The 27,557-nt window shown below is 40.3% G+C and overlaps 1 protein-coding gene across 1 annotated transcript; it reads right to left on the minus strand.

The window, feature by feature from the left end:
• Window positions 1–2,128: 2,128 nt before the first annotated feature.
• Window positions 2,129–26,364, minus strand: GKAP1 (G kinase anchoring protein 1). The gene is given in 12 exon segments (XM_009903142.2): window positions 2,129–2,203; window positions 9,764–9,841; window positions 11,020–11,090; window positions 14,504–14,567; window positions 16,447–16,548; window positions 16,962–17,114; window positions 17,751–17,773; window positions 18,783–18,903; window positions 19,953–20,030; window positions 23,439–23,582; window positions 25,665–25,721; window positions 25,723–26,364. Coding segments are annotated over 12 exon segments (1,095 nt in total). The 5' UTR covers window positions 25,879–26,364; the 3' UTR covers window positions 2,129–2,155.
• Window positions 26,365–27,557: the final 1,193 nt, after the last annotated feature.

Below are 27,557 nucleotides of genomic sequence, written 5' to 3' on the forward strand. Positions count from 1 at the left end.
TCTTCCCCTCTTCTCTGCTCTTGTGAGACCCTATCTCAAGTACTGTGTCCAGACCTGAAATCCCCAACAGGAGAGAACATGGAACTGTTTGAGTGAATCCAGACAAGGGCCATAAAGATGATCAGTGGGCTGGAGCAGCTGTCTTGTGCAGACAAATTGAGAGAGTTGTCATTGTTCACTCTGGAGAGAAGGCTGTGGGGAGACCTAATAGCAGCTTTCCAGTATTTGAAGGGGGCCTACTGGATAATTGGAGAAGGATTTTTTACACAGATAGGAAGTGATAGGATAAGGAGTAATAGCTTCAATCTGAAAGAAGGTAGATTTGTTAAACATCAGGAACACCTACTTCACCAAGGGGGTACTGAAGCACAGGAACAGATTACCCAGAGAAGCTGTGGAGGCTCCAATCCTGAAACCATCCAAAGTCAGGCTGGATGAGGCTTTGTGTAGTCTGGTCTAGTTGGAGGTGTCCCTATCCATGACAGGGGGTTGGAGCTAGATGATCTTTGAAGTACTTTCCAATCCAAACCCTTCTATGACTCAGTTTTTCTGAAGTCACTGTTTACTGTAAGAGCTCTACAGATTCAGAATACCTTTACTGATAAAGCCTTTCCTGCCTCCCCATGAATTGTTGTCTTCACACATGTTTTGCTTTGGAAATTGCTTAATGCTACAGCGTGTTCAAAAAAAGCCTCAGTAATAAGTCTTCTGTATTTAGACCTACAGGTATCTTGCTTCATCTCCTCCTTAGGCCCATTGCTTAGGTGTTCTCTGATCATTTCTCAGGTAACTGACATAAATTTGTAATCTCTCTATAGTCAGTCAGTTCCTATGCTTCTGTAACGTTCCACTTCAACAACTATCCTGAGTAAGCAAAACCTCAGGATTTGGTACTACATTCAATGCTGCACAAAAAAGTCCGCATTTTTATGGTCCTATTTCACTCACTGGCAATTAACATGGGACAAAAAGTTTGAGCTTTGCTTCTTGGCAGAAGTGGGTTTGTTAACAGGTAAGCTCTGAAGAATGACATAGGGCACTTTTCAAAGTTAAGAGGTAGGAAAGCTCTTTTTACATGGTAGGTGTACGTCAACTTCCATACTTAGCAGCTGAAACATATGCAGATATGACAGGATACAGATTACAGACCTGTAGAATCACAGAATGGTTTGGATCAGACAGAACCTTTCAAAGATCATCTACAGCCACCTGCCCCTGCTGTGGGGACTCAGAGCCTGGATCAAATTGACCACAAATGTTTCTAAGGGTAGGGGCATCTACCGCCTCTCTGGGCAACCTGGGCCAGTGTTTTACTTCTCCCTCTCCTAAAGTTTCTTTGTTATGTAAAATCTAAATGTGCCCTCCTTCAGTTTAAAAACATTGCCCCTTGTCCTACCACTAAAGGCCCTGCTAAAAAGTCTTTTTCCTTCTTGTATGCTCCTTTTGTGTGCTGAAAAGCCACAAAAAAAGTCTCTCTAGGTCTTTTCCTGGCTGAATAAGCCCAGTTCCCTCAGCATTTCTTCACAGATGCATCCCTCCGACCATTTTCCTGAATCACATCTGGACCTGCTCCAGCAGGTCTGTATGTTCTCTCTATTGAGGACTCGCAGCTGGACACAGTACTCCAGGTGGGGTCCCAGCAGAGCAGAGGAGAGCAGCAGAACCACTTCACACGACCTGCTGGCCATGCCTCTTTTTGTGGTTGGTCTTCTGGGCTGCAAATGCTTATGTCCAGCTTTTCATCCACCAATAGTTCTCTGTGGGGCTGCTCTCAATCTCATCATCCCCCAGTCTGTTGCATACCAACAAATTTAGATCTTGGTAAGTCATTAAATGAAATCATCCTAACTGAGAAATTCTATGCAAGCAAGTATTCAAGTCTAGAAATTCAAAAGTAAAATTTTATTGCGATGAAAAAAAACAGCATTGCAGTTAAGTTTTGAAACTTGCACTAGTTTTCTACTTTTTCTATAGCAGAAAGTGCAACAAATCAATTACTCAAACTAAAACAAATTAATAATTGTTAATTTGTCTTCAAAAACTGTATAGTTGAGCACTTCTGCAACAAATACATAAAGTTCTGCAAAACCCTGAAAAAAAAAAAGATTTAATGTGTTTGTTTTTTTTTTTCCTTTGAATCTGGTGGCAGAGGAGATCACCTGCACTGGTCACATTTTAAGGGCCTTTTCTCTTTTTTACCACTCTGTAAGAAATAAATAAAACAAATATTTAGTTAATACACTAGACATGACACTTTATATCTGCAGTTATTTTATGTATTAAAGTACTATGAATTTACAAGAAAAATATTCAGAAGATAAGTTGCTTACTTTTCTTAAATTATGCAGTTGTTAAGGGGAGCAGATTCGTCTAAACATGAAACAGAAATTTAAGGCTCTTACAGGACACGTAATTGAAATGTTAACATCTAGAGATTTTGGGTTTTGTCTGTTTGGTTTTAGTCCACACATTTTTGGTTACTTTCCTTTTTCTTCTTTTTTTTTAATGCATCCTTTTGTTTCAAAGCAGTGTTCTGTGAAAGTGGGCCTTGCATTACCAAACACAATGCAACAAAAACCAGGAATGTAAGGAGGGTTGTCTTGGTCATCTTGCAGGGTTGCAGTAGAGAACAATAAAACCAGAAACAACATCCTTGCAAGGCAGATGAGAAAGTTTTCTTTGAAATACACAGACACACACACAAAAGTTTGTTTGGGTTTTTTTGGGTGGGTTTTCTTAATAAAAACCCAAAGAGCCAAATTTAAAAAAAAAAAAACACCAAAACAACCAACACAGAAAACCAAACAGGGTGATGAATTAAGCAAGAAACAGTAAAATGTGAAAAGATAAATGCATATTGGACTGGAGGGGTGGCAGGGGGGAAAAAAGGCAACAGAATAGGCTATTTTGCAGTAATTCCTAAGCACAGGAAGAAGTTCTTCACAGAAAGAGTTACTGGCCATTGGAATGGGCTGCCCAGGGAAGTGGTGGAGTCACTGTCACTGGAGGTGTTTAAGAGGAGACTGGATGAGGCACTTGGTGACATGGTTTAATAGATTAGATGGTGTTGGGTGATAGGGTGGACTTGATGATCTCGAAGGTCTTTTCCAGCCTGGTTAATTCTATTCTATTCATAAAACAAATACTTTTCTGGTAAATTTTTTAGTGTTATTTTTAAGTACTGTTTACTTAACAGACGGTAAATTTAGCCTATTCAAAGATTTCAATTTACAGAAAAAAAAACCTAATTCATATTAGCAAAAGCATGGATGGGAGGGGAAAACAGACTGAAGTTTTAAGTCAGAATAGTGATGTGAATGGCTGAATTTCACAAGAGTTTTAGTTTCAACTAGCTCAACTTGTCCATAAGGGACTGAACAATCAAATATTTGTGTGTATATCTATACACACACACACACAAATGCATATCACAGAAAACATCCAGTTGCATGACACCTCAAAGATCATTCAGTCCAACCCTTGACTCAGCACTGAAGAGTCAGCACTAACTTATGTCCCTAAGCACTAGGGTCACACATGGCTTAAACACCTCCAGGGATGGTGACACCATCACTGCCCTAGGCAGACCATTCCAATGTTTGATAAACCTCTCTGTGAAGAAGTATTTCCTAGCACCCAGTCTGAACCTCCCCTAGTGCAGCATGAAATAATTTCTTCTAGTCCTGTTACTTGCCACCAAGGAGAAGAGGCTGCCCTCCTCCTCACTCCAACCTCCCTTCAGGCAGTTTTAGAGAGTGATGAGGTCTCCCTCAGACTCCTCCAGACTGAACAACCCCAGCTCCCTCAGATACTCCTCATAGGCCACACACTCCAGGCCCTTCATAAGCCTCCTTGTCCTTCTCTGAACATACTCCAGAACCTTGATGTCCCTGCCATAGTGAGGGGCTCAGAACTGAACACACTAGTCAAGGTGTGACCTCACCAGTGCTGAGTACAGGGAGAGATCGCCTCCCTGTTCCTGTTTGCTATAGTGTTTCTAGTACAAGCCAAAATGCCACTGGCTTTCTTGGCCACCTGGGCACACTGCTAACTCACATCTAATCAACTGCCAACCCATACCCACAGGTCCCTCTCAAAGTTGCAGCTTTACTACCACACATCCCCAAGTCTGTAGCTTGCCATGGAGCTGTTGTGACCCAAGTGGAAGACCTGGCACTTGGCCTTGTCAAACTTCATACAGTTGTCCCATGAGCCTAACCTCTCCAGATCCCACTGTAAAGCTTCCCTACCCTCTAGCAGATCAGCACAGCCACCCAGCTTGGTGCCATCTGCACATTTACTGAGGATGCACTCAATCCCCTCATCCAGATCACTGATAAAGATATTAAAGAGGACAGGCCTCAGTACTGAGCCCTCAGGGACACCACTAGTGACTGGGCACCAGCCAGATTTATCTCCATTCACCACCACTCCTTGGGACCAGCCAGCCAGTTTTTTATCCAGTGCTGAGGGTGCTTATCCAAGCCTTGTGCCATGAGTTTCTGAAGGAGAATGCTGTGGGAGACAGTGACAAAGGCTTTACTAAAGCCCAGGTAGACAATGTCTTCATCCCTTCCCTCATCCACTAGACAGGTCACCTTATTGTAGGAGGAGATGAGATTAGTCAGACAGGACCTGCCTTTCATAAAGTCATGCTGACTGGTCCTGATCACTTCATTGTCTTGTAGGTGCCATGTGGTGGCACTCAGGATGACCTCCTCCATGACCTTTCCTGGCACTGAGGTCAGACTGACAGGCCTCTAGTTCCTTGGATTGTCCATCCAGCCCTTCTTGTAGATGGGCATCACATTTGCTAGTCTCCAGTCAGCTGGGACCTCCCCAGTTAGCCAGGACCACTGATAATGGTGAGTGGCTTGGCAAGCACATCTTTCAGCTCCTTCAAGTACTCGTGGGTGGATTCCATCTGGCCCCACAGATCTGTGCACATCTAAGTGGCACAATAGGTGCCATTTCCTCCTGGACTGTGGGGGCTGCTTTCTGCTCCCCATCCAGTTCCAGAGTCTAAACGCTCATGGAGCAAATAGTGTCACTGACAAATACTGAGGCAATGTAGCCATTCAGCAGCTCAGCCTTTTCCTTGTCTTTGGTCACCAGGTTCCTTCCTACATCCAGTTAAAGGGTGGACATTGTCCCTAGCTCTTCTTGTGGAGCCTCCTTCTTTGAAGATTTTCTAAACCCACTTGGATGCATTCGGTGAGGACTACCCTAGGTGATCCTGCCTTTGGCAGGGGAGTTGGACTCAATATCTGAAGGTCCCTTCCAACCTTTAAAATTCTGTGATTCTTTGACTGTTAACATCCTTAAGAAAGCACTTTTTGTTATCTTTAATGACACTGGCCAGATTTAATTAAACTTTGGCCTTTCTAATTTTCTCCTTACATATCCTTACAAGAGCCTTGTACTCTCTCTTCCTGAGTTCCCTGCCCCTTCTTCCATAAGCAGTAGACTTTCCTCTTCTTCCCAATACGGTAGTTTTAGGCTATGCCTTTAATTTTTTTTCTCAGATCTTGAACAGAAAGCAGTAAAATGTAAATAAATTACTACTGGGTGTAAAAAGGAAAGTGATACTTCTAAACAATCCCACTGTTAATATTAGGAACTTAGGCTAGTAATGTAAACAATTTCTCTCTTCTTGCTTCCTTGGGCTGGGAGATACTAACTTGCTTCTGCTTGACCTTGGCTGCACTGCTTTTGTTGTGAATGGTATTAACTTCTCTGCTTCTGTGTCATGTCCCTTTTGTACACGGAGATAAGAGGGGGGGGGGCAGGGAGGGAGAAGCTAGTAGCTTCCTCTGGTCTTTGGCCAGAGGGGTTCTTGTGCTGTTTATAACCATAAATAATCTGTAAATATTGTAAATACTGTGTATTTTGTACATATTCATTGCGTTCCATTGTAGATTGCAGTTTTGCTTGTAAATACAGCTTTCATTTGCTTCCAGCTGACCTGGCCTGGCAAAATTTAATGTTGGGGGGGAATTTTCAACCCATCACACCCAAGTTCTACCAAAAGCTCTCTACTTAATCAGGCTGGTCTTCTGCTTCACCAGCTCATCTTCTGAAGAATGGGGACAGCTTGTTCCTGTACCTTGAAGACTTCCCTCTTGAGGAATGTCCAGCCTTCCTGGACTCCCTTGTCCTTCAGGACTACTTCCTAGAGAATGCCACCATCAGTCTCCTAAATAAGTCAAAGTCTGTCCTCTGGAAGCTAAAAGATGTAGTTCTATAGAGTCACCTCCTAACTTCAGTAAGAACTGAAAACTCCACCATCTCATGGTCACTTTGTCCAAGATGTCCACCAACCTTTACATCTCCTACTAGTCCTTCTCTGTTTGCCAGCAGCAGGTCTAGTAGTGCACCATCCTTCACTGGTTCATTCACTAGCTGTGTAAGGAAGTTATCTTCCACACACTCCAAGAACCTCTGGAACTGCGTCCTGTCTGCTGTGTTTTATTTCCAGCTGTTGTAGTTTGAGCTGGGTGCCCCCCTGGTGCATTCACTTCCTGTGTCCAGAAGTCCAGCCCAGAGGGATGGACACAGGAAATTGTGTATTTCCTACCATAATTCTTTGCACCACTATAAGATCCAGTGCGGAGTCTGGCACTTCTCTCTTTCCTTCCCTCTCCGAGACTTGGTAACTGGGGGAGAGATCTCCCGGCCATGGGCCTGATTGGGCCCAAGGCCACAGGGGGATGGGCAGTCTCAGGCCTGGCCAGCTGAGACTAGCCCAGCAGAGGGAGGGGGAAGAAGGAGCCCTGGGGGTTTTGGATGCACCCTCAGGTGGGGATGGGATCTTTCTTTGTCACTGCGCTTTGGGTTTTCTGTAACATTCACCGCTTTCTATTTAAACTTTCATCACTTTTGCAATCCGTTTGCCTGAGTCGTTATTTCTGCCTGTGGTGGGGAGGGGATCTGCCCCAACCCATTACATTTTGGCACCCAACGTGGGGCCAACTGCAGCTCGGATTGCAAAAGATGGAGAGTTTAAATTTAGTTCTGGGCGTCGGTTTGGGTTTGGAAAGTTGGGGCTCAGGTTTTGTGTTACCGGGGCGACTGTGTGAACTCCTGTGGACTGCAGAAGGATAGCTGGTGCGTGGCTGATGGCATGGAAATCCCTCCTGTTGTTTGGGAACAGCGAGGGGTGGTTCTTTCTGTGACTTTCTGCCCAGGGTAGCTTAAGAATGCTCGAGTAGCCTAAGAAGGCGAGACCTGCCTTCTCCTCGTTCTCTGCGGAGCGGCAGGGAGCGGAGGAGGGGCAGCGGCAAGCAGAGCGTGGTCGGCCCGCGGCCGCTGCGGGGAGCGGACACCCGCGGCGAGCGGGCAAGCGACTGCTGGAGGTGACTCGGACTCTGCATCGCGGCGACAGAGACGGCGGGGGCCGGGCCGGGCCGCGTTCAAGCGGCGGCGGCGGCACCGCCCGAGCCGGGCTGCGTTCAGGCGGCGGCGGCAGCTGTAAATCTTTCCCTGGTGTTTTCGGACGTGCTCCGAAAATGGCGCCGAGCACCTGGCTCCGCCTCCCTGCTTCTTCAGTGGGCTGTGGCGCAGCTCCTCCCTCTGCCGGGGGTGGAGGTTGTGCAGCCGGATGCTGTCCTGCCTCGGTACGCGAGCGCCCAGCCGGGGGGTGCGGAGTGCCTCTGACATGCATCCGTGTAGCTTTGGTCCGCGTGAAAGCGGTTGGCTGCGGCACCCTGGATGGATTGAAAAAGGCAGTCGTGGAGCTGGATTGTTCCGACTGGCCTGCCCCAGGGGTGGAGAATTTGCCGCTGAATAGGAGAGTAAAGGCTTGGCTGAGAAGTTGTGAGGTATTTCCAGGTGACCAGGATGTCCCAAGGAGTCCACAAGGAATTCACACTGCAGGAGAAGGACTGCGTCGCTGGGAGGTTCCATCACATGAGGAAGAACAACTGGAATGGACTGATGCTTGAGCCTGAATGACAGACTGTTTGAGTGGACGCCCAGATGAAGATGTGGACTTCGCCGGACATGTCATCAGAAGTTTTCTGATCTGATGATGTGTTTGGGTGCAAGGATTATGGTATGAAATACAGGGGTGGCATGTTGTAGTTTGAGCTGGGTGCCCCCCTGGTGCATTCACTTCCTGTGTCCAGAAGTCCAGCCCAGAGGGATGGACACAGGAAATTGTGTATTTCCTACCATAATTCTTTGCACCACTATAAGATCCAGTGCGGAGTCTGGCACTTCTCTCTTTCCTTCCCTCTCCGAGACTTGGTAACTGGGGGAGAGATCTCCCGGCCATGGGCCTGATTGGGCCCAAGGCCACAGGGGGATGGGCAGTCTCAGGCCTGGCCAGCTGAGACTAGCCCAGCAGAGGGAGGGGGAAGGAGCCCTGGGGGTTTTGGATGCACCCTCAGGTGGGGATGGGATCTTTCTTTGTCACTGCGCTTTGGGTTTTCTGTAACATTCACTGCTTTCTATTTAAACTTTCATCACTTTTGCAATCCGTTTGTCTGAGTCGTTATTTCTGCCTGTGGTGGGGAGGGGACCTGCCCCAACCCATTACACCAGCAGATACCTGATAAATGGAAGTCCTCCACAAGAGCAAGGGCTAGTGATTCTGAGACCTTCCCCAGGCACCTATAGAACACTTCATCAACCTCATTGTGGTTGGGTGGTCTATAGCAGACCCCCATCATAAGATCTGCCTTGTTGCCCTTTTCTCTGATTCTTACCCACATGCATTCAACCCTATCATCAGTGTCACTGTCTCATGTGTCATGAGACAGTCAAGCCCCTCCCTGACATATATGGCCACCCCAATGCCTCTCCTTCTGGGCTTATCCCTTCTGAAGAGCCTACCGCTGTCCAATACAGCACTCCAGCTATGGGATTCATCTTTGCAAGACAATTTTAAGAAGGAACTTCCTCACTTGAAGTAAGTAACAAAGACAACAGAAAAAGAGACCACATAAAGAAGTTGGTGTAATGAAGCCAAAGAATTTGATGTAATCAGTAAACATGTGTTGCTTCAGAAAGAGTAATTATGATTTAATGAGCCAGTTTTCACAAAAATATAATATTCCAACACAATGTGTTGCAACTTGATATAGGATACTTGCCAAAGACTACAAAGCTACCCTAGAAGTTTCCATTCTATACTTGCAGTCTCTCCTTGTAACCTATGCAAAAGGTCACAGTCAAAACAAACAAAATCCCACCAAAACCCTCCTCAAAACGTGTCAAATCTAAAAACACTTCAAAACCCCAGAATGTTAAGCAGTGAACTATTTATGCAGAAGTTAACCGAAATTCACTAACATGAGTTGCATTATCAGCCGAGTTTAACAGAACAGCCTATGCACACTCAGCAAGACACTGATCTTGCCACTCTTTGCTTCAACACAACTTGTTGTGAATCTCCTACAAAGACTCATCTAGAGGTAGAGCTGAGATATAGAATGAAAAAAGTGCCATGAAGTCTACTGTTAGTCTGGTTACACAGTTACACAATGCAGTGAAACCAACTTGTTGCTTTGAGTATGTTTATCAACTAGCATACTTCAAGTAGCTTTAAAGATGGTAATCTTCAACTTGGCAAAACTGTGCTGTAGTCTTGCTACTACTTGTTTGGATTGGGGTTGTTTTGCTTTTTTGCCTGCAATATGAACCACTAATCTTTTTTTAGCTGAAAAAAAAATAGTTAATAGGTCAGTTCAGAGCATGTTACTTCATGGTAGTCCAAGCTACATCAAAAACAAGTAAACTTACCAACACAGAAAATAAGTACCTGGTATTTTGTTAACTCTGCTTGCAGTTGTTTCACTTTGGATCTTTCTTGCTCTAATGCTGCGTGAAGCATAGTTACCTAAAACCGTACAGAATAAGAACTTTTAAAACTATCCTTAATGTTTATGAGTTTATCAGATCAGTATTGTGTTGGACAAACAAGCAATACATGTTGAGTTCAAGAATGACTACCACTATCCTTGGGCACAAACTGAAAGTTCAGTTGTGATTTATTTCTCAAGCAACAATTACTAGTTTACCTGCCTAACAATACAGAAAACTTAAACATGTGAAACTTTTCCAACTTCCAGTTTATTCCAGAAAACAATTAACCAATGCACTATTATAGAATAGAATAGACCAGGTTGGAAGAGACCTTCAAGATCCTCACGTCCAACCCATCAACCAATCCAACACCACCTAAACAACTAACCCACGGCACCAAGCACCCCATCAAGTCTCCTCCTGAAAACCTCCAATGACGGCGACTCCACCACCTCCCCAGGCAGCCCATTCCAATGGCCAATCACTCCCTCTGTATAGAACTTCTTCCTAACATCCAACCTAAACCTCCCCTGGTGCAGCCTGAGACTGTGTCCTCTTGTTCTGGTACTGGCTGCCTGGGAGAAGAGACCATCATCTGTCTGTCTACAACCTCCCTTCAGGTAGTTGTAGGGAGTAATAAGGTCACCCCTGAGTCTCCTTCTCTCCAGGCTAAGCAACCCCAATGCAGATAAGGTCATTACATCATCCTCAAAAACTAGTACTATGTTACATGCAAGATGCTCAGACAAGCCAAGGGCTTAGAACTAATAGTTGCTGCAGACTGAAATCTAAGTATGAAAGTCTTACATACTCTCTGCTATAGTGATTTACCTACTGACATGTCTTCATAGCTTACTTGTGTTGGTAACCTTGAGAATAGAAATAAATCAAAACAAACAAAAAACACCCAGCAAAAAATTATCTTCTAAAGCCTTTTTCTGAGCTTCCTAGCTGAGGTTACCAGGTGCTGTTCAGGAAAAAGTCATTTCAGGCATGCTGAGGTCTGCTTTCTTTCCAAAAACAGTTTTAAGTGAGTCATTCTGGAGATTTATATAATACATGCCGTTTGACACATATAGTTGCAGGGCTAAGGATGAAATGTAACACTTTTTTACTTCATGAAAGTTTTTGTTTCAGCTGTGCCTCTATCATTGCCTTAAATAGCATCTCTGATAGACCCATGATGTTTTACATTTAGAGGTCTGTACTTACCTGTACAGTCAATTCATTTTTTATAGTTTGGGATTCATCAGCTTGTAGGAGTATTTCAGCTTTGTCTTTCACTACAGAAAGAGAAAGATACATCATGAGGATCTTCCTAGATTTACAGGTCTTTATCTGCAATACCACTTTGACATGGCTTTATTTCACTATTTTGTTACCTTTAAATAACGCTGTCTTCACTAAAAGAAGAGCAGTTGTTGAAAAGCAAACCCAGCCATTAACTACTAGAACCATGAGTAGCAGCTTGAAAAATTCTGGAGATTAAATGCCAACCCTGTGATACATAACTCAAACTTGTATCCATTGAGAACAAAGTCCATCAGAAAACTGATTATTGGTAATGGATCACAGAATCACAGAAAAGTATCCAGTTGCATGACACCTCAAAGATCATTCAGTCCCACACTTGACCCAGCACTGAAGGGTCAGCACTAACCTATAGAGGACACAGTCTCAAGCTGCGCCAGGGGAGGTTTAGGCTGGATGTTAGGAGGCAGTTCTATACAGAGAGAGTGATTGCCCATTGGAATGGGCTGCCCGGGGAGTTGGTGGAGTCACCATCATTGGAGGTATTCAGGAGAAGACTTGATAGGGTGCTTGGTTGCATGGTTTAGTTGATTAGATGGTGTTGGATGATAGGTTGGATGCAATGATCTTGAAGGTCTCTTCCAACCTGGTTTATTCTATGTATTCTATTCTATGTCCCTAAGCACCAGGGCTACATGTGGCATAAACACCTCCAGGGATGGTGACTCCACAGCTGCCCTAGGCAGACCATTCCAATGTTTGATAACCAACTGTCTGAAAAAATATTTCCTAGCATCCAGCCTGAACCTCCCATGATGCAGCTTGAAACCATTTGCTGCTGCTTGCTACCAAGAAGAGGCTGGCCCCTTCCTCACTCCAACCTCCCTCCAGGTAGTTGTAGAGAGCAATGAGGTCTCCTCTCAGCCTCCTTTTCTTCAGACTGAACAACCCCAGCTCCTTCCGACACTTCTCATAGGCCATGTGCTCCAGACCCTTCATAACCCTCCATGCTCTTCTCTGAACATACTCCAGAACCTTGATGTCCTTCCTGTAGTGAAGGGCACAGAACTGAACACAATAGTCAAGGTGTGGTCTCACCAGTGCTGAGTACAGGGGGATGACGACTTCTCTGTTCCTTCTGGCCACAGTATTTCTAATACAAGCAGGATGCCACTGGCTTTCTTGGCCACCTGGGCACACTGTTGACTCATATTTAGTAGACTGGCAACTAGAACCCCCAGGTTCATGTCAAGAGTTGCAGCTTTACAACCACACATGCCCAAGATCTGGCACTTGGCCTTGTTAAATGCCATACAGTTAACCTTGGCCCACTGATCTAACCTGTCCAGGTCCCACTGCACAGTCTCCCTTCCCTCTAGCAGACTGACACAGCCACCCAGCTTGGTGTCATCTGCAAACTTACTGGGGGTGCACTCAATCCCCTCAGGATCTCAAAATCTTTATCAGTGATCTGGATAAGTTCCACATCAAGGTCAGTCACAAAAAATTTTACTTACTCAAATATGGAGATGATAAACTATTTAGGCTAGTGTTTGTGAATTATCCATGGATAACCTAAAATTACCATTATGAAGAAATTAAGTTTTTTCAAGGATCAGTTCTGCCATGAACTTTATTCTCTCAAAACACAGAATACTCAGTCTGTAGAAAACCACAAAGTTGCTTGTTTTATAGTAGGTTACTATTCCACATACAAAGAAAAAAAACCTTCAGAACTTGTGGCAGTTTGAGGCTGTGCCTTTAAGAAAGGGGCACACTGGCTAAATGTTTATAAAACATTTTGGTAGTCTAAATGAATTTCCTTGGCCAAGGAGGTGGGAGGTGAGATTGTTAGACCCAGGGTAGCTGGGACTTTCTCTCAGTCTTCCTTCCTTCGCTGTCCCTCTCGGCTGGATCTGCTTCTGGGATTCTGGCCAACTAAGATAAGATACTAACTCCCTGTGCTAGGCCTTTCTTCCTTTCCTGCCCTTTTCTTCTACCTCTCTGGGGGAGAAGGGAGGTAGGGGGGGTGAAGGGGGCACAGGGGGAAGCCCCCTCTGTGGGGGGTCTGGTTTCTGGTTGCGTTTATTTGCTGTATATTCCTGTATATATTATAAAATACCTGTATTTGTTGTGTTACATATAATCTGTTTCCTTGTAAAATATACTCTCATTTCTCCGACTGGGTTTAGCCTTGGTCTCTTTCTCAGTGGGGGAGGGAAAGCAGAGCCTTTCCTTTCAAACCACCACAGAACTTCACCTGTTTCCTCTCAAGATGAAAGTGTTTCATCTTGGCTTAGATACCAACCTGAAGTACTGAAGTTCCAAGTTAAATTTTGCAACAATCAGCCACATTATGAACATTTAAACTACCCCATACCTAGCTTTTTGTAAACATACTTTGAAGAAAATAACTGAGCTCTTTTTCAGCTGAAAACTTAGGCCAGAGAAGAAATTAAATTTAACATCTAAACTAAGAAAATGAAAAGCAAATGCAGTTTTGTAACAAAATTAGTGTGTGTGGCGTCAGACTCAAAAACTTTGATCAAGCAATATTAGCAATATTAAAGGATAACTACACATAACAGCTATGTTAGTTTAATATACGAGTATCACCCAAACTTTGACAGCAAACTCTGAATAGTGTTATAACAGAAGAAAATTATCACACAATAATCCCATAGGTTTATCTATCCCTATTCACTGTGTGACATAAGACTCAAGTTTAGAATGATGCTTGTAGCAGTTCAAAGCACAGCTTGCAAAGCAGGAAGAACTGAACGGTTTCATGAAGCATTATCTAAATAGATACTATAATGAACTCAGTCCATTAAAAACACAATAGAACAGAATAAACCAGGTTGGAAGAGACCTTCAAGATCATTGCATCCAACCTATCAAACACCACCTAATCAACTAAACCATGCAATCAAGCAACCCATCCAGTCTCTTCTTAAACACCTCCAATGATGGTGACTCCACCACCTCCCCGGGCAGCCCATTCCAACGGGCAATCACTCTCTCGGTGTAGAATCTCCTCCTAACATCCAGTCTGAACATCCCCTGGCACAGCTTGAGACTGTGTCCTCTTGTTCTGGTGCTGGTTGCCTGGGAGAAGAGATCAGCCCCTGCCTGTCTACAACCTCCCACAGCTGTCACTAGCACAAGAAAGTCTAACTGGAACAATTTATGTACCTAAACTATAATTAAAATATTTTGTATTTCAAAGAATGAGCTCAACATGCAACAGATTATTTCATTACAGAACAGAAATGCAGTACTGGGCGGGCCACCAAATTTCATAGTTCACTGGAGTCACTGCAAATTAATAGCTCCTTGGATCTTTATAGCTGCCTGTAAGTCAAGTAATTTTTTTTTAAAGCTGCTTTCAATGTTCCTTCCATGTTTTAAAAAGAACATTTAAGTTTCCCATTAAAACTCTTACTTTCACCTTCTTGCATCATCTTCAGAAGCTGTGCATTTCTTGTTTTTACTTCTTTATACTTTGCCTATATGAAAGAAATTTAATTACTACATGCATACTGAAAAGAAGTGTCCTGTAAATGACATGAAGTTTAAAATAATGTCTTCTGCAGAGAACCTAATCATAAATTCACAGAACTGTAGAATCACATAGGTTGGAAAAGACATTTTAAGATAATCTATATCTAATTAAACCACTGCTGAAGTTTGCAATACACAACAGTAGAGTTACTGAGAGCAGATATCTACTCAAAGTAGGTAACTGAATGTCCAGGAAAAGGGCAAGCATAAGGCTTAGAGCAAGCTAAAATAAGCAAGTTTTGCCAGTGTGTTGGAAGTGCAGGAACCACCATTCACATCTGCCTGAAGCATATAAGCCTGTTACATCAAGGATGCCATGGTTTCTCCTTGGAATATTATAGCAGTTATAACGAGCTTTCTAGACACTGAGATAATATAGTTTGCCATATTACTTGGCAAGGACAAGACTCCACTGCTCTAAAGATTTTACTCATCAGTTATTGTTACTACATTAGTTTCTTTCCTCTTCATCTGTTTACATTTTACCACTCATGAATGTATTTATTTCTGTTTTTTCCAATATTTCTGATAACACACTTCAGTCTTTTCCTTAGTTGGCCACACATGTCAGTTCTAGCTATCTAAGCTCCAAACTTATTTTTCCTGTCACAAGTTGTTTTCATACACTTTGCTCTTGTAGACTCTTGAAAAATGTTTAATTTCAGACATAATTTTTTGTAAAAAAGCTACCATCTTCCACTTTGAGTACCACACCAGTTGTGAGGATAATTACCATTTTGTGGCCATGGTATTAAGGTCTCTGGACAAGTTTATAAAACTAAAATAAATAGCTCTATCCTGATCCATCACCTCAGTTGCATCCATATGCTTCATATTTATTCTGTCAATTGTGATTAAGTGCCTACAGTGGTAAATATGAATGGTTTTATACTTTAAACTTTCACCTGGGGATTTCAACTTTAGTATGCAGTGAAAACAGCTGTTAACAAAGTTCATGTCCTTATGACTGTAAGTAAAAGCTGCTTTGAAGCATCAGAAAACTTCTAATCTGTCAACCTGTTCAGTCTACCTTAAGCATTGAATAAAAAAGGTCATAAATAATTCAGACGAATTCTATGCTGCTTTACTGTATTTTATTATAGTGCCAGGTCCCCATGGAAATTTTTCCCACTTTGCTCTAGGTAGCATCCAGACAATGCTAATGTAGACTGAGAACAGGGACACACAGGCAATTTCCCTAGCTAATCTGTTATACAGCAATATCATGTAATTATTAATGAACTTTTTATTTCCCCCCTAGTGTGTTCTAGCATATGGTGCATCTGATCTTCAATTTCATTTGTATGTAATAGGAAAAGATAAAACTCTGCTCTTGTTACACTGCAGCTTTACAAGGACAGCTATTGGACTGAATCTACAAAAATCCCAACAGTTTCCTTAAATGCATGGCAATCTGAGTAGAGTTTAAAAAACCAGTAAGGTTGGAAAAGACTCAAAAGTCCAACTTCCTGCTCAAAGTAGAGCTAACTTACAAGGCAAATCAGATTGGTCAAGGTCTTGCCTGTTCCTAGATGAATTTTTGTTTTACTGACCATGGCAATAGCAATACTAGAAAACAAGAAGTAAATTTCATATCTGGCATATCATTCATTTCTAGATACTTTGTCTTGATTATTTTGATTTTCAGATGTTTAACTTACTTACCAAGAAAGATTGCTTCATGTGGTACTGAAGGACCAATTTTCTTTGTGAACACATTCTGTGGCCAGTATCACTATGGATTGCTCACATTTTAATAAACCCTTTGTTTCAAATGTGTAAATTAAATTCTGCTTACTACTTAAAGTATTATCACCTACATACCTCCCACTGAGTTACTGTCTTTTTCAGTTGCTCAATTTCTGCATCTTTCTTTTCAAGCTCAAGCTTTAGTTGTTCTGTTTTTCCATCTTTCAAAATGCTCTCCTATAAGCAAGGGGAAAAGAAAAAAAAAGTCACTTCTCAGTAACTTATCAAACTCACTTGGCTTCTTGGGCAAGGCAACTTGTGTGTTTGCTAGACAGGAAGATTTTTGATTCATAAAAAGCTGTATTTGACTATACACGACGAGGGTAAGAAAAGCAGTAGTAATACTGGCATTTTCTGTGGAGTGAAAATTCTTTCAATCACGTGTGTTTTGAGCTAGAAACACAAACAACTAACCTCTTCAGACAGATGAAAAAAAAAATTACAGTGTTGTGGGTGTAGGGTTTTTTAATTCTTTACGATTATCATGCTTTTCATTTGTCCTTTCTTCTACTTGAGTGCTCCCTTCTGATCAATGAATAAGCCTCATTAGGCAAACTCCTTCACTTCAAAAGGACAGCTGTTTTACATGCCTGGTTATGTTCATGAGATGTGCAGTTATCTGTGTCACTGTAATCAGTGAGCTGGATTCTCCTTCTCTCTCCTTCAAGTATTCTGTGAACATCATTTTCCAGCCTGTTGAAAAATCTTCCATCATGCACTGAAGGCTGGGTAGAGCTCAGATCCTAACAAAAATAAGTATTGTAACATGTCTTCCTTTACATACAAGTTAACAATGGGATAGAAATCAACACATTTTCAGACATGGAAAAGCATTACATTTGTACACTGCAAGAATACTGGGACTTCCATCTAGTACACATACCAATTGAAGAGCTTAGAAATTAATTAACAGTAAACTTTTAGTTGATGATGAGATTACAGAAAAGGTGAAGTTTGAACTTAATAATTTTGCACTATGATTACTCTAACTTAGGTTTTATTTCATTGTTCACTATTCTTCCTTCTGAGTTTGTGGACAGGACCACAACATAGTAGCATCACAATACCTTCTTATCTAATTTGCTTCTATGTACTACAATCTGTATTTGTTAACATGCTTTTAAATCTGCAAGTTGCATCAATGACTATCTGAAAACTAAAGAAGCAAGAGGTAGTGCTAAGAAAGCCAGTATTAAGTTGTCAAGATGCAAGAACTGCAGGCATACATCTCTTAAATCTGCAACTGTAAAGATTTTCCAAATCGAAGTCAGTCAGTTTCAGAACATATGAGACTCTGTCACTACAGAAAGTCCCTAAAGAATTACTTTCTAAACACAAGAGTTTGGGGTTTTTATTACACTAATTTGAAAAATACTTACATTGGTTTTTTTAGCAAGGTTATCTGAAAAGGAAAAAAAAATTACATCAGTAAGTAGGTCAGACCTTGTACATCTAGTTATTGAAACAAGACATTTTGAAAAGGCAGGGAAAAGCCCAATGCATCTGAGTTTTCCAAAATTAACTCTCCTCTCAAAGTCACAACACAAAAGTCATTACTAAAGCATTAACAGCCAAGAATATAAACTATGTATTGCATGAATCCCTGTATTTCCATCTTTTCCCAGATCTTTCAGACTACTTAATGAAAAGCAGTATCCCATATGCAATTGATTCAGTTAGAAGTGAAAGGCAATGCCTTAGATACATACACTTAAAACATCTGTTGGTTTTCCTCTTTTTAGAGTCTACTTAAGGCTTCTACAGCATGCACCTCACTGTATAGCTGAAAGCCTTCCAGACTGTGGTGCTTTCAATCTTTTTCCTCTATTCAGATTACTTGGAAACAACGTGTTTGGTTAAAAACCTTGTAAAACAAATTAGGTTTCCTTTTCTAGCTTCTACCTTGACTCCTTCACTAAAATTCAGAATCTCTGCTCTGTAGACACATATGAAGGCATTTGAAACATAAAATTAATGCTTATAATGAAATGAGTAAAGTATTTCAATATTTACTCATCATGATAAGAGCCATTACCATAAAGGCAAACCATGATTTGGTATTACCCAGGAAACAGGAGAAATTCAGTTGCCTGAGGAATGCAAACTTAAGACAAAAACCTCACTTACAATTTCAAACAACAAAAAAAAAAATCTATCAACAGTGTTTGAGTCCACCACCCATGCCAGGAATACCACACAATATTATGTTTTCCTTAACTTCTTTCTCTTGCATGATAATCTAACTAGCCCATTGTTATATAATGAACACTTGGCTTTTAGACTCAGTAGGACACATGGACAGCAAGCCTTTGGCACTAATAGCATTAATGGACAGAAGGGCATTTTGCTATTAGCATATACATTATGAGAATTCCAAGTAAAACAGCTCATGTGGTATGTATAAGGCATACCTGTACTACTGTCTGACTGAAAGTCTTTCAGAGACACAGTGAGAGGTTTGTCTTTTCCTTGGTTCTTTTTCTTGTTCACAGACTTGGGCCGAGGTGAAGTATTATCAACACTTTCATATTCCTAGAAGAATAAAGTCCCACTGGTATAATTTTCTTCAATACCCAGAGATTTTTTCCTAAACCTTTATAAATGAGAAAACGAAAGAAAATAAAACCAAAACCACAACAACCAAAAACCCCTCAAACAAAAAAACCCAAACCAACCCAAACAAAACCAAAACAAAACAGTGACAGTGTACTAAAGGAGATCTTAGCCTGAATGGTGATTTGCAGCCTTTAGACTGGTTTAGAGAGTGCAAGACCGATCTGCGATTAAGCATCCATTCTGTTCTCTGAAGCAGAACATCGCTCTTCACCACACACCAAATGAACTATCAGCCTAGTCCTTCATCAAATTTTACAGAGAATCATGTAAGCTAAGAATATATGGCAGTAATATTCTTATGGCAGGAAGGCAGAGACCTACACAGTGCAGGCTATTAATTTGTTTTACAATCAGCGGTCTAGTGGACCTTTTTTTCTTTAATTCTCAAAATAGACTTACTCATTAAGTAGAAGTCAGAAAGCTATCAGACTGCAGTGGTGCTCTACCAGTTGAAACCAGATATCTTGATACAGAACAACCACGTGAACGTCTGCATACATCTACATTAATATTCTTCGCAAATTATCAATATCCCAGTTGTTAAAACAGTATTAAATAGTAGTTAAATATTTTAACTAAGACTTAAAATAAATGCAAATGGTATCCAGAAAAAAAACTTGTTATACAGAAGATAAAGAGATTTTCTTTCCATAGAAAGAAGACTTGCTCAGTCTACTCATATATTGTGTATTTTGAAAATGCAGTATATATTTTATTCACAGGTAATTCTTGAAGAGTCTACAAACAGTGCTATTCTACTATGCCACTCAGAAAACAGCATCCTCATCGGCTAAGAAAATGCATGCATCTCAGTAGAACTAAAATATTCACACTCAAAACAGAGTAAAGATGCTAGCAAAACTGCAAACAATTCAACAATATCTCTGAACAAAGGAAGCAAACAATTTACATGAAGAAAGTGGTACTTCTGGAGATATTTTGCAAACCTTTCAATCCTTCTATACCTTTTTGTGCTCTTCATATTCCAGTTTGCTTAACAGCAGTGCTTTTTCAAGATCAGCTTCAAACATTTCAGAAGTCATCTGAAGAAACAAAATTAACATTTTTCATATGACAAAGTTGCAAAAAAAAAAAAAAAAAGGCAGACAAAACCACCTAAGACTATCCTAAAATTTCAGTTTCAACAGGTGTATCACTGCAATTGCCAAAAAGCTAAGTTTAACTTATGTAACACATGGATTATTAACAGCTAATATACCTTTTTGTACCAACAGCAATAAAGTATCTTGCTTCAGGAAAATTTACAATGTATGTAAGCGTACAAAAAGTTGTGCACATCCTTATATAATAGTTACCAACTTGGTATTTCTTTAAAATAGTTTTGTTTTTTTTTCAGTCTGAAACCAAGGCAACATTAAAGGCTCAAAATGGTCATTGTAGACCATCAGAAAGTCTACACAATCGTCCATTACACAGAAAAGATTAGGTTAAGCAGAAGGGTTTTTTTTAAAAAGGAAAGCAGAACTAAGAAAAATCTGAATTACTTCAAGATGGTTTTAGTTTTTGAGAAAAGGAAGTCTCTAAGTTTTCCTGGGAGATACAAAGGAAATGTCAAGCTTTGTAAGAGTGAGCTATTGAGAAAAATGAACCAGGAACAATACAACAGGAATGCTGCCCTCAGTGCTGTATCAGCTCTCAGTCCTTGTGCTCAGATCAACTAGACTGAGTGATCAGCAGACATGTCTTTTCAGACCTACTCCAAAGCACATACTTTTCTTCACTCGTTACTACACTCAAAGCATCAAGTTTTTACTACCTGCACCTCGTATTTCTAATGAAATTGACCTTAAGATCACAGTATTTTTAAAATCAGAGTTATCCACGTATTCCTGACATCATAGTCTTACAAAATGTAACAGAATGATTTAACAGAAGTGATACACTTTGAAGTAACTCACTACTTCAAAAAAGTAACCTTGAATCCTGAAATGGAACTGTTGTGACAATCTGGGCAACAAGATTATATACAACAGGAGAAGTTATTACTGAAAATGATGGGTGATAATATTAATTAGAAAAAATAAAGCATATAAATGGATAGGCTCGTGGTTCTTTGTGTGGCACTGGCCTTTGATTCCTGGTTTTTATTTCAGGGTCACAAATCTTTTATTAATTTGTTAGTAGGCCATTGCAAAAATCTGAGGGGATCCACGACCTTTTAGTAATTCTCCTTGAAAACCTAAAAATACTTATGCCATAATAAAACTAAATTCCTCACTATTTCCATGTGTGTCCTTTTCTCCCTAAGCAAATTTAATACCTGCTCATGCTAATACATGGGCAGCATCCACAAACAGTGAACCAACAGTTGTAAAAGGGATCTTATGCATATTTTACTGAGAAGATCCCAGCAGCATGCACTCCATGTTACATAAACCTACAGCAAACTACTCTTTTTTAGTGTTTTTTTCTTTTAAGACAGGAATCACAAGTCAATTTCTTTTTCTAGCCATCAAATTCCAATATTCACTTATTTACAAGTTTCTGGGTAAAATTAAAAGTAAGCTTAAAGCAGCTTGGGCGACCTTATGGTACTCTGAGGTCTAAAGCCCAATGCTTAAGCTAACATTTATGAACCAAAAGTTCATTGTAACCTCTATGGTCGCCGCAAAGCCTACAGTGTCGAAGTCATACCTATAGCTTTAAACAAAGTGTAATTATTTTGTATTTACAAACTATCAACAACACAAGCTAACCGTGATCATGCCAGGGCCAGCCTATAGCAAAAGTTAGCACAAGATTTATTGGAAAAATGCTCACAGTCCACACTGTACCTCCACTTTTTACACTCAGTCCATCGTGACCACAGAAACTGTTCAAAGCAAAGCTGTGCTGCAAAACAGCCTGTTCTTCAACCTCAAGGTTGTGACAGCATTTGGCTATTCCTTTTACTCATAAAAATGGGACAGAGATATCTTTAGAACCGTAACTATTGTATGTTACGGTGATGGTAATTGCTCTAAAGTTACTTCTAAAATGAAGGAACACTACAGTAACTTTATAGCCTCTATGTCTGTAAGATCCAAAATAGTACGAATCAATTCTTTATAACTGAGTTTATTTCACCTGACCTTTTCACCACTCAGTAATTAAACTGTAAAATTATTTTTTACCTGAAACAAGTGCTTAATACTGCACAAAATGAAAGAACCTGCAAGTACTGAACAAAGCAAATCTATACCTTAAAAAGTAATTCTGAAGTTTATTATTAGCTCTTGAAATTTTGAAGATGACTATTAGGCCCAATGCTAGGCCTAAGCATAGGCATAGGCATCTGGAAGCCCAGGAATTTATGAATACAGCTATAGTCAGTTTGAGAAGGCATCTACACTAAAGCATCAGCAACACATTATCAAACCCCCCAAAAAGCCCCCAAAACCAACAACAAACTATTTTATTTGTTCAAGGTAAAGATTATTCTACTATTTTTGCATTATGTGCATTTTGCTGTAATTTCTGTTTGTAGAATCACAGAATCATTCTGGTCAGAAGGAACCTTAAGATCACTGAGTTCAACCGTTATCTGACTCTACCAAGTCTGGTAACTAAACCATTTCCTTTAGTACCACATTTACACATCTCTTAAACACCTTCAGGGGTGGAATTCAACCACTTCCCTGGGGGCAGTCTATTCCAGGGTTTGATAACTCTGTCAGTGAAGAAGTTTCTTCTAATAAGCAATAATGTGCAACTTGAGACCATTTCCTGTCATCCTGTCACTTGTTACTAGGGAGAAGAGACCAACACCCATCTTACCACAACCTCCTTTCAGCTAGTTTGCTGAAAACTTGGTAGGCAGGGGGGTGGGACTTGATCTCTGGATGTTCATTTCAATCTCTAGCATCCTCTGATTCTGCAATTCCTACAGACACCAGTCAGTCTTTGCTTTCTCCCTACTGTATTCTTCACATGTTAATGAACCCTACTAACAGCATTATTACCAAAAAGATGTTCTAACAGTAAAACCCAGAGGTTCTTATTCTCTAGTGTGCTGAAGGACCGTCAGCACTTACAATTTTAGTTACCTTTTTTACCCAAAAAGCACATAGTTCTTTCATACCTAACATAATTTAGGAAGCTTGATTTACTATGGATCCATATTGCATATCCATATGTTGCTCCACAAAAACGCCCAGCTTTGCTGCCAACACAGCATTTCACTGTCCTTCCAAGGTAGTACTCCCATTTGTTGTCCAAATAATAAAAATTCCTCTTACCATACTCCAGTATTCACAGTCCAGGTAGGAGGTGTGCATACAACTCTTAACTGTATCTGACAGAAGATGTGGTCTAAATTTCCATCAAAACCTTTCCTTCTGTGTGGCAGTATTTTGCTGTTTCCTCTCTAGCCATCTCTTAACTATCCATGAGACTTCCATGCAGTAACATGCTTCAGGAAATCCAAAGACAGCTTAGTAAGCCAGCCATACCTGCTCATCCTTTTGTCTCCACGCTTGCCAATTTTCCTCTTGAGAGTCCTTCTCCATTGCAGCGTGCAGTTTTTGTTCATGCTGAGACAGACAACGTCCATGTGAGGACTTCTGAGGAATCTTTTTAAAAGCAAGGTTTCTGAGCTGAAAACCAATTTTTAACATTAATGAAAATGCTGACAAGTGTACAGAAACAGTTCTAATGGACTGAAAAAAGGCAAACATTCATGTGCTTGGGGTACATTTTTGTTTATGGTACACCCCATAATGTAAAAATATGGAAAACTGAGGGCCAGAAACATCACTGCCAAATAACAAAAAACAATGAAAAAGAGAATACATTTTGCTAACTGAAAATAAAATCAACAAATCTGAAAAAGTAACTGTGTTGAACAGATGTCATGCCGGATTAGGTGTTAAGGTGTGTTCGTACCTGACTCAAAGTAACTACCGTGCCAAAGAAAAGGTTTTATACATGGATTTGGCATCAGCAAACATAACTACAGGTTTAGGTAGGAAAAAGAACATAGACAGTCGTTACAGTTTGTCTACAAACTAGAAGTTGGCCACATTTTAGGAACCTGAAGTAAGAATTATTTTTAATAGTGCACCACATGGACACCAGAGTACCATCTAAAAAAATACCTTCTGTAATTATAAAATTTACTAGTGAACAAAGAATCTGCAAACATGGGATCTCAAAGATAGTCACTGCTCAAACTTAAATATTAACTGACATTCTGCTCCTTACTTCAAGTGAAAATAAAGGCACCGATACAATTCACTATCAATTTACAGAAAAGGGTTTACTTAACATCAAGGCTCTTGGAAGTGGGAAAGAAGCTATTGTCAGATGAAAGATGAAACAAAAAGAAAAAAGTACAGTAAGAGTGTTCTCCTGAATGTGTTCATCGACTGTCATGACTCCTTCAAATGGCAGCTCACTTTATCTTAAAGTTATGTAAAATCAGACAACAATGAAGATACTTCACAGCTGTTTTCCTTTGCCTCCTAAGAGTCCCTTGCCATGCTGCTTTTTGGTTTGCTAGTCTCTAACCCCTCCTCCCTTCTTCAGATTACGGTGCTGGCAAAGAACACTTAGTGCAGACTATTTTGATTCATAATTTCAGTGATGCACAGACACAGTACATCTTGGGGTGAAGGAAATCAGTCAGCTCCTACTTGCCTCTCTGTCACTGCAAGAGTAAGCAGCGTTTCCGTAAGTTTCTGGAAACATATGCAAGGCATATGCATGTGCACCATTATATGCTTATTGAAAACCTAAACTTCAATATAAAAATAACATCACCAAAGCAGGGGAAAAAAAAAGAAAAAAAAGAAAAAAAAGAAGAAAAAAAAACCCCACCAAACTATAAACCACATTAGTGCTAAAATTCCAAATATTATAAATTTAATAGCTCTTAAAAGAATAAAATAAAAAAAGAGGTGGGGTGGGGGTTGTTTTACATGCTAAATTTGTACAGTTTCAGGCAGTGAGATTATCTCAGATCAGCTGTCAAATACAGCAATCTAGAATTCCGGCTCCTGGAATCTTGGAACAATTCTTTCAGTCTCACTTCTTAATTTCCATTTCACTTGAGGTTTAAGAATCCCAGTGTCAGAAAATCACCACTGTTCTTCTCTCTGTCCCACAGCTGACAGGAAACAAATAATAATAAAAGGAGGGGAAGGGCTCTGGATTTAATAGATGAAGGGGCTGGAGTAATAGATAAATCTGAAAACTAAAATTTATGACACTTGATTTTAAAGCTTTTCAGACAGAGTAGGTAGATCTAACTGTATTCTATAATGCAAAACCAAAACAAACCAAAAAACCCCCAAAACCTTGAAATCCCCTTGAATTTTAATGTTCTGGCTGTCCAAACACAGAACTAGAACTGACTACCTACAGACCTCTGGAAACAAGTTATTCTCCATCACTCACTTTCACGAAAGGTCACACCCTTCATCAAAAAATGAATTATTCAAGTGGTGCTGTCAAAAAAACCCCCAAAAGAGTAATTTATTCAATTTTAAAATTTTCTATTTGAAAATAGTTTTCTATTAAAAGTTCTTAATAAAGCATATAAAAAAAAAATGCAGTCTCTGTGCCAAGTATAATTTGTTTCACTAGAAAAAGAATCCCCAACGATGACTTGTCACGGACACCAAAAATCAGTCATCAGGTAGTGACCCTACTGACTACTAAAAATACAGTCCCTTTACCTCATTGGCCTCACTTTGCTGCTGTTCTTTCTTTTTATTCCTTTTCTTTTTTTTTTTTCTCATTTGTAGGTGATCTTCCCCCATGAGCCTGAAATTTACTGACAAGTCGGCCACTTCTTCCTTTTCCATGCTCTGAATCAGTATCACTTTCGACTTGCAGTAAAGCAAAACGAGATGCAGTGGTAGGAACTGAATTGATTATAGTAGATGCCATTGCCACATCTGAAATTCAACTGAGCTGGCTTCTTTTTAGTTATTGGGCATCCTACAAAAGCAGCACAAAAATAAGAATGAAAACAGTGTTTGACCAAATAATCAGCAATTCATCTGTTAGTTGCAGGGTTAGTATAAAAAAACCCACCCCCCAAACTCAGCATTATTTCTATGCTTCACTATGTTGTATTAAGTATTCAAACAAGAACTACAAAGGAAAAGAATAATCTATAAAATTAAAGTTGTTTTACTCTAGTATATGTGGCCCTGAGAGATTTATGTTTGATGGGGAAAACAAGCACAAGAGTCTGAAAGAAGCTGACATTCAGGATCTGAAGGGGAAGAAGGAAACAAAGCGAAAAAGGGGGAATAGAATAGTGCTCCAACACTTTCAGATGACACTCTTGAAGCCTGACAAACACATGGTTTGTTAAAGAAGCATGCAGATAATATGCATATGCAGGCTCCAGTCTGGGGAGCTGAAAAATTCCAGCAGTGTGACTGGTACTGTTTTCAAATACTAGGCTCACCTAGTATCAGCAGGGCACGCAGGATGTGCTGGAGGGGGCAGAACTGGGAAGCACATTTATGCATTCCATCACCCCCTGTAACTATAACCAATGTGTGTACCCCATTCAGAAGTACAAATGACTTATCTAGTTTAAAAGTTAAAATTTTGGCATAAGAATATTTGTTTAATTGCAATTTTTCTTTGCAAAGTTTAGTGAATTAGGTGTTTCACCAGTGACTATAGATTTCATAGAGAATATCTAACTATGTCATTGTACTGTGATAGCAAAATAATACATACTTTTCTGAAAGAGCTGTTTGAAAGGAATCCTAAAAGTTTGGCATCTGTGAACGTAACTTGAATGTCTGCTTAGATGGTCTACCAATGTGTTTCTTGTTAACTACTATTACAGAAGAACATGAGAATTTACAGAAATCAAGAGACTGTTTTTTCTCACTGAATTCCAGACTTCCTACATAGAACCTATATAGATGCCCTAAAAATGCTCAAGACACACCAACACAAAGCAAAGCTATCTTACCAATACTCTGGTAAATGGTCACCACTGTGACCACTGTCCAAAAGAATTATTAAAAAATAGTATTACCTTTTCTTTGTCAGGTAAAAGAGAATGAGCAAGTAAATGGTCCTTATTCAAGTTTACCAAAGACAAACAGTGCATAGGATTCTTCTCTCACAAAAGTTACTCTACTCTGTTTTTCCCCCAAACGAGAAACTAAGCCAACTGTATGAAGCTAGCTACACCCCAATAATAAAATAAACTCAACATTACATTGTGCAACTACCTGATGGTGATGTTCAGACTCCCTGATCAGATTACAACCACAGATCTAAAAAAAGCCCACATCAGTCTCATCTGAAGCATCCTAAGTAACCAGGATTAGATACTCTGAATTATTAAATTACAGAGTAAGTTTGAATTTTCTTTTTGTATGTATGATTTTAAAATGTACTTTAATACTCAGTAACTATAGCTCCTCAGCTTAGGAACTTAACTACATCAGAGAGATGTTGCTTTAACACGATGTAAGTCAAAACCTGAAACTCAGAGAAAAGATGTGTCTTCATTCAAAAACCCAAACAAACAAACAAAACAAAAACAAAACCAACAAACAGCACCAAAGCTAAGTGGTAACTCACGGTGTAAC

This window comes from Dryobates pubescens, chromosome Z (assembly GCF_014839835.1).
Source record: "Dryobates pubescens isolate bDryPub1 chromosome Z, bDryPub1.pri, whole genome shotgun sequence".
NCBI classification, from domain to species: Eukaryota; Metazoa; Chordata; class Aves; order Piciformes; family Picidae; genus Dryobates; species Dryobates pubescens.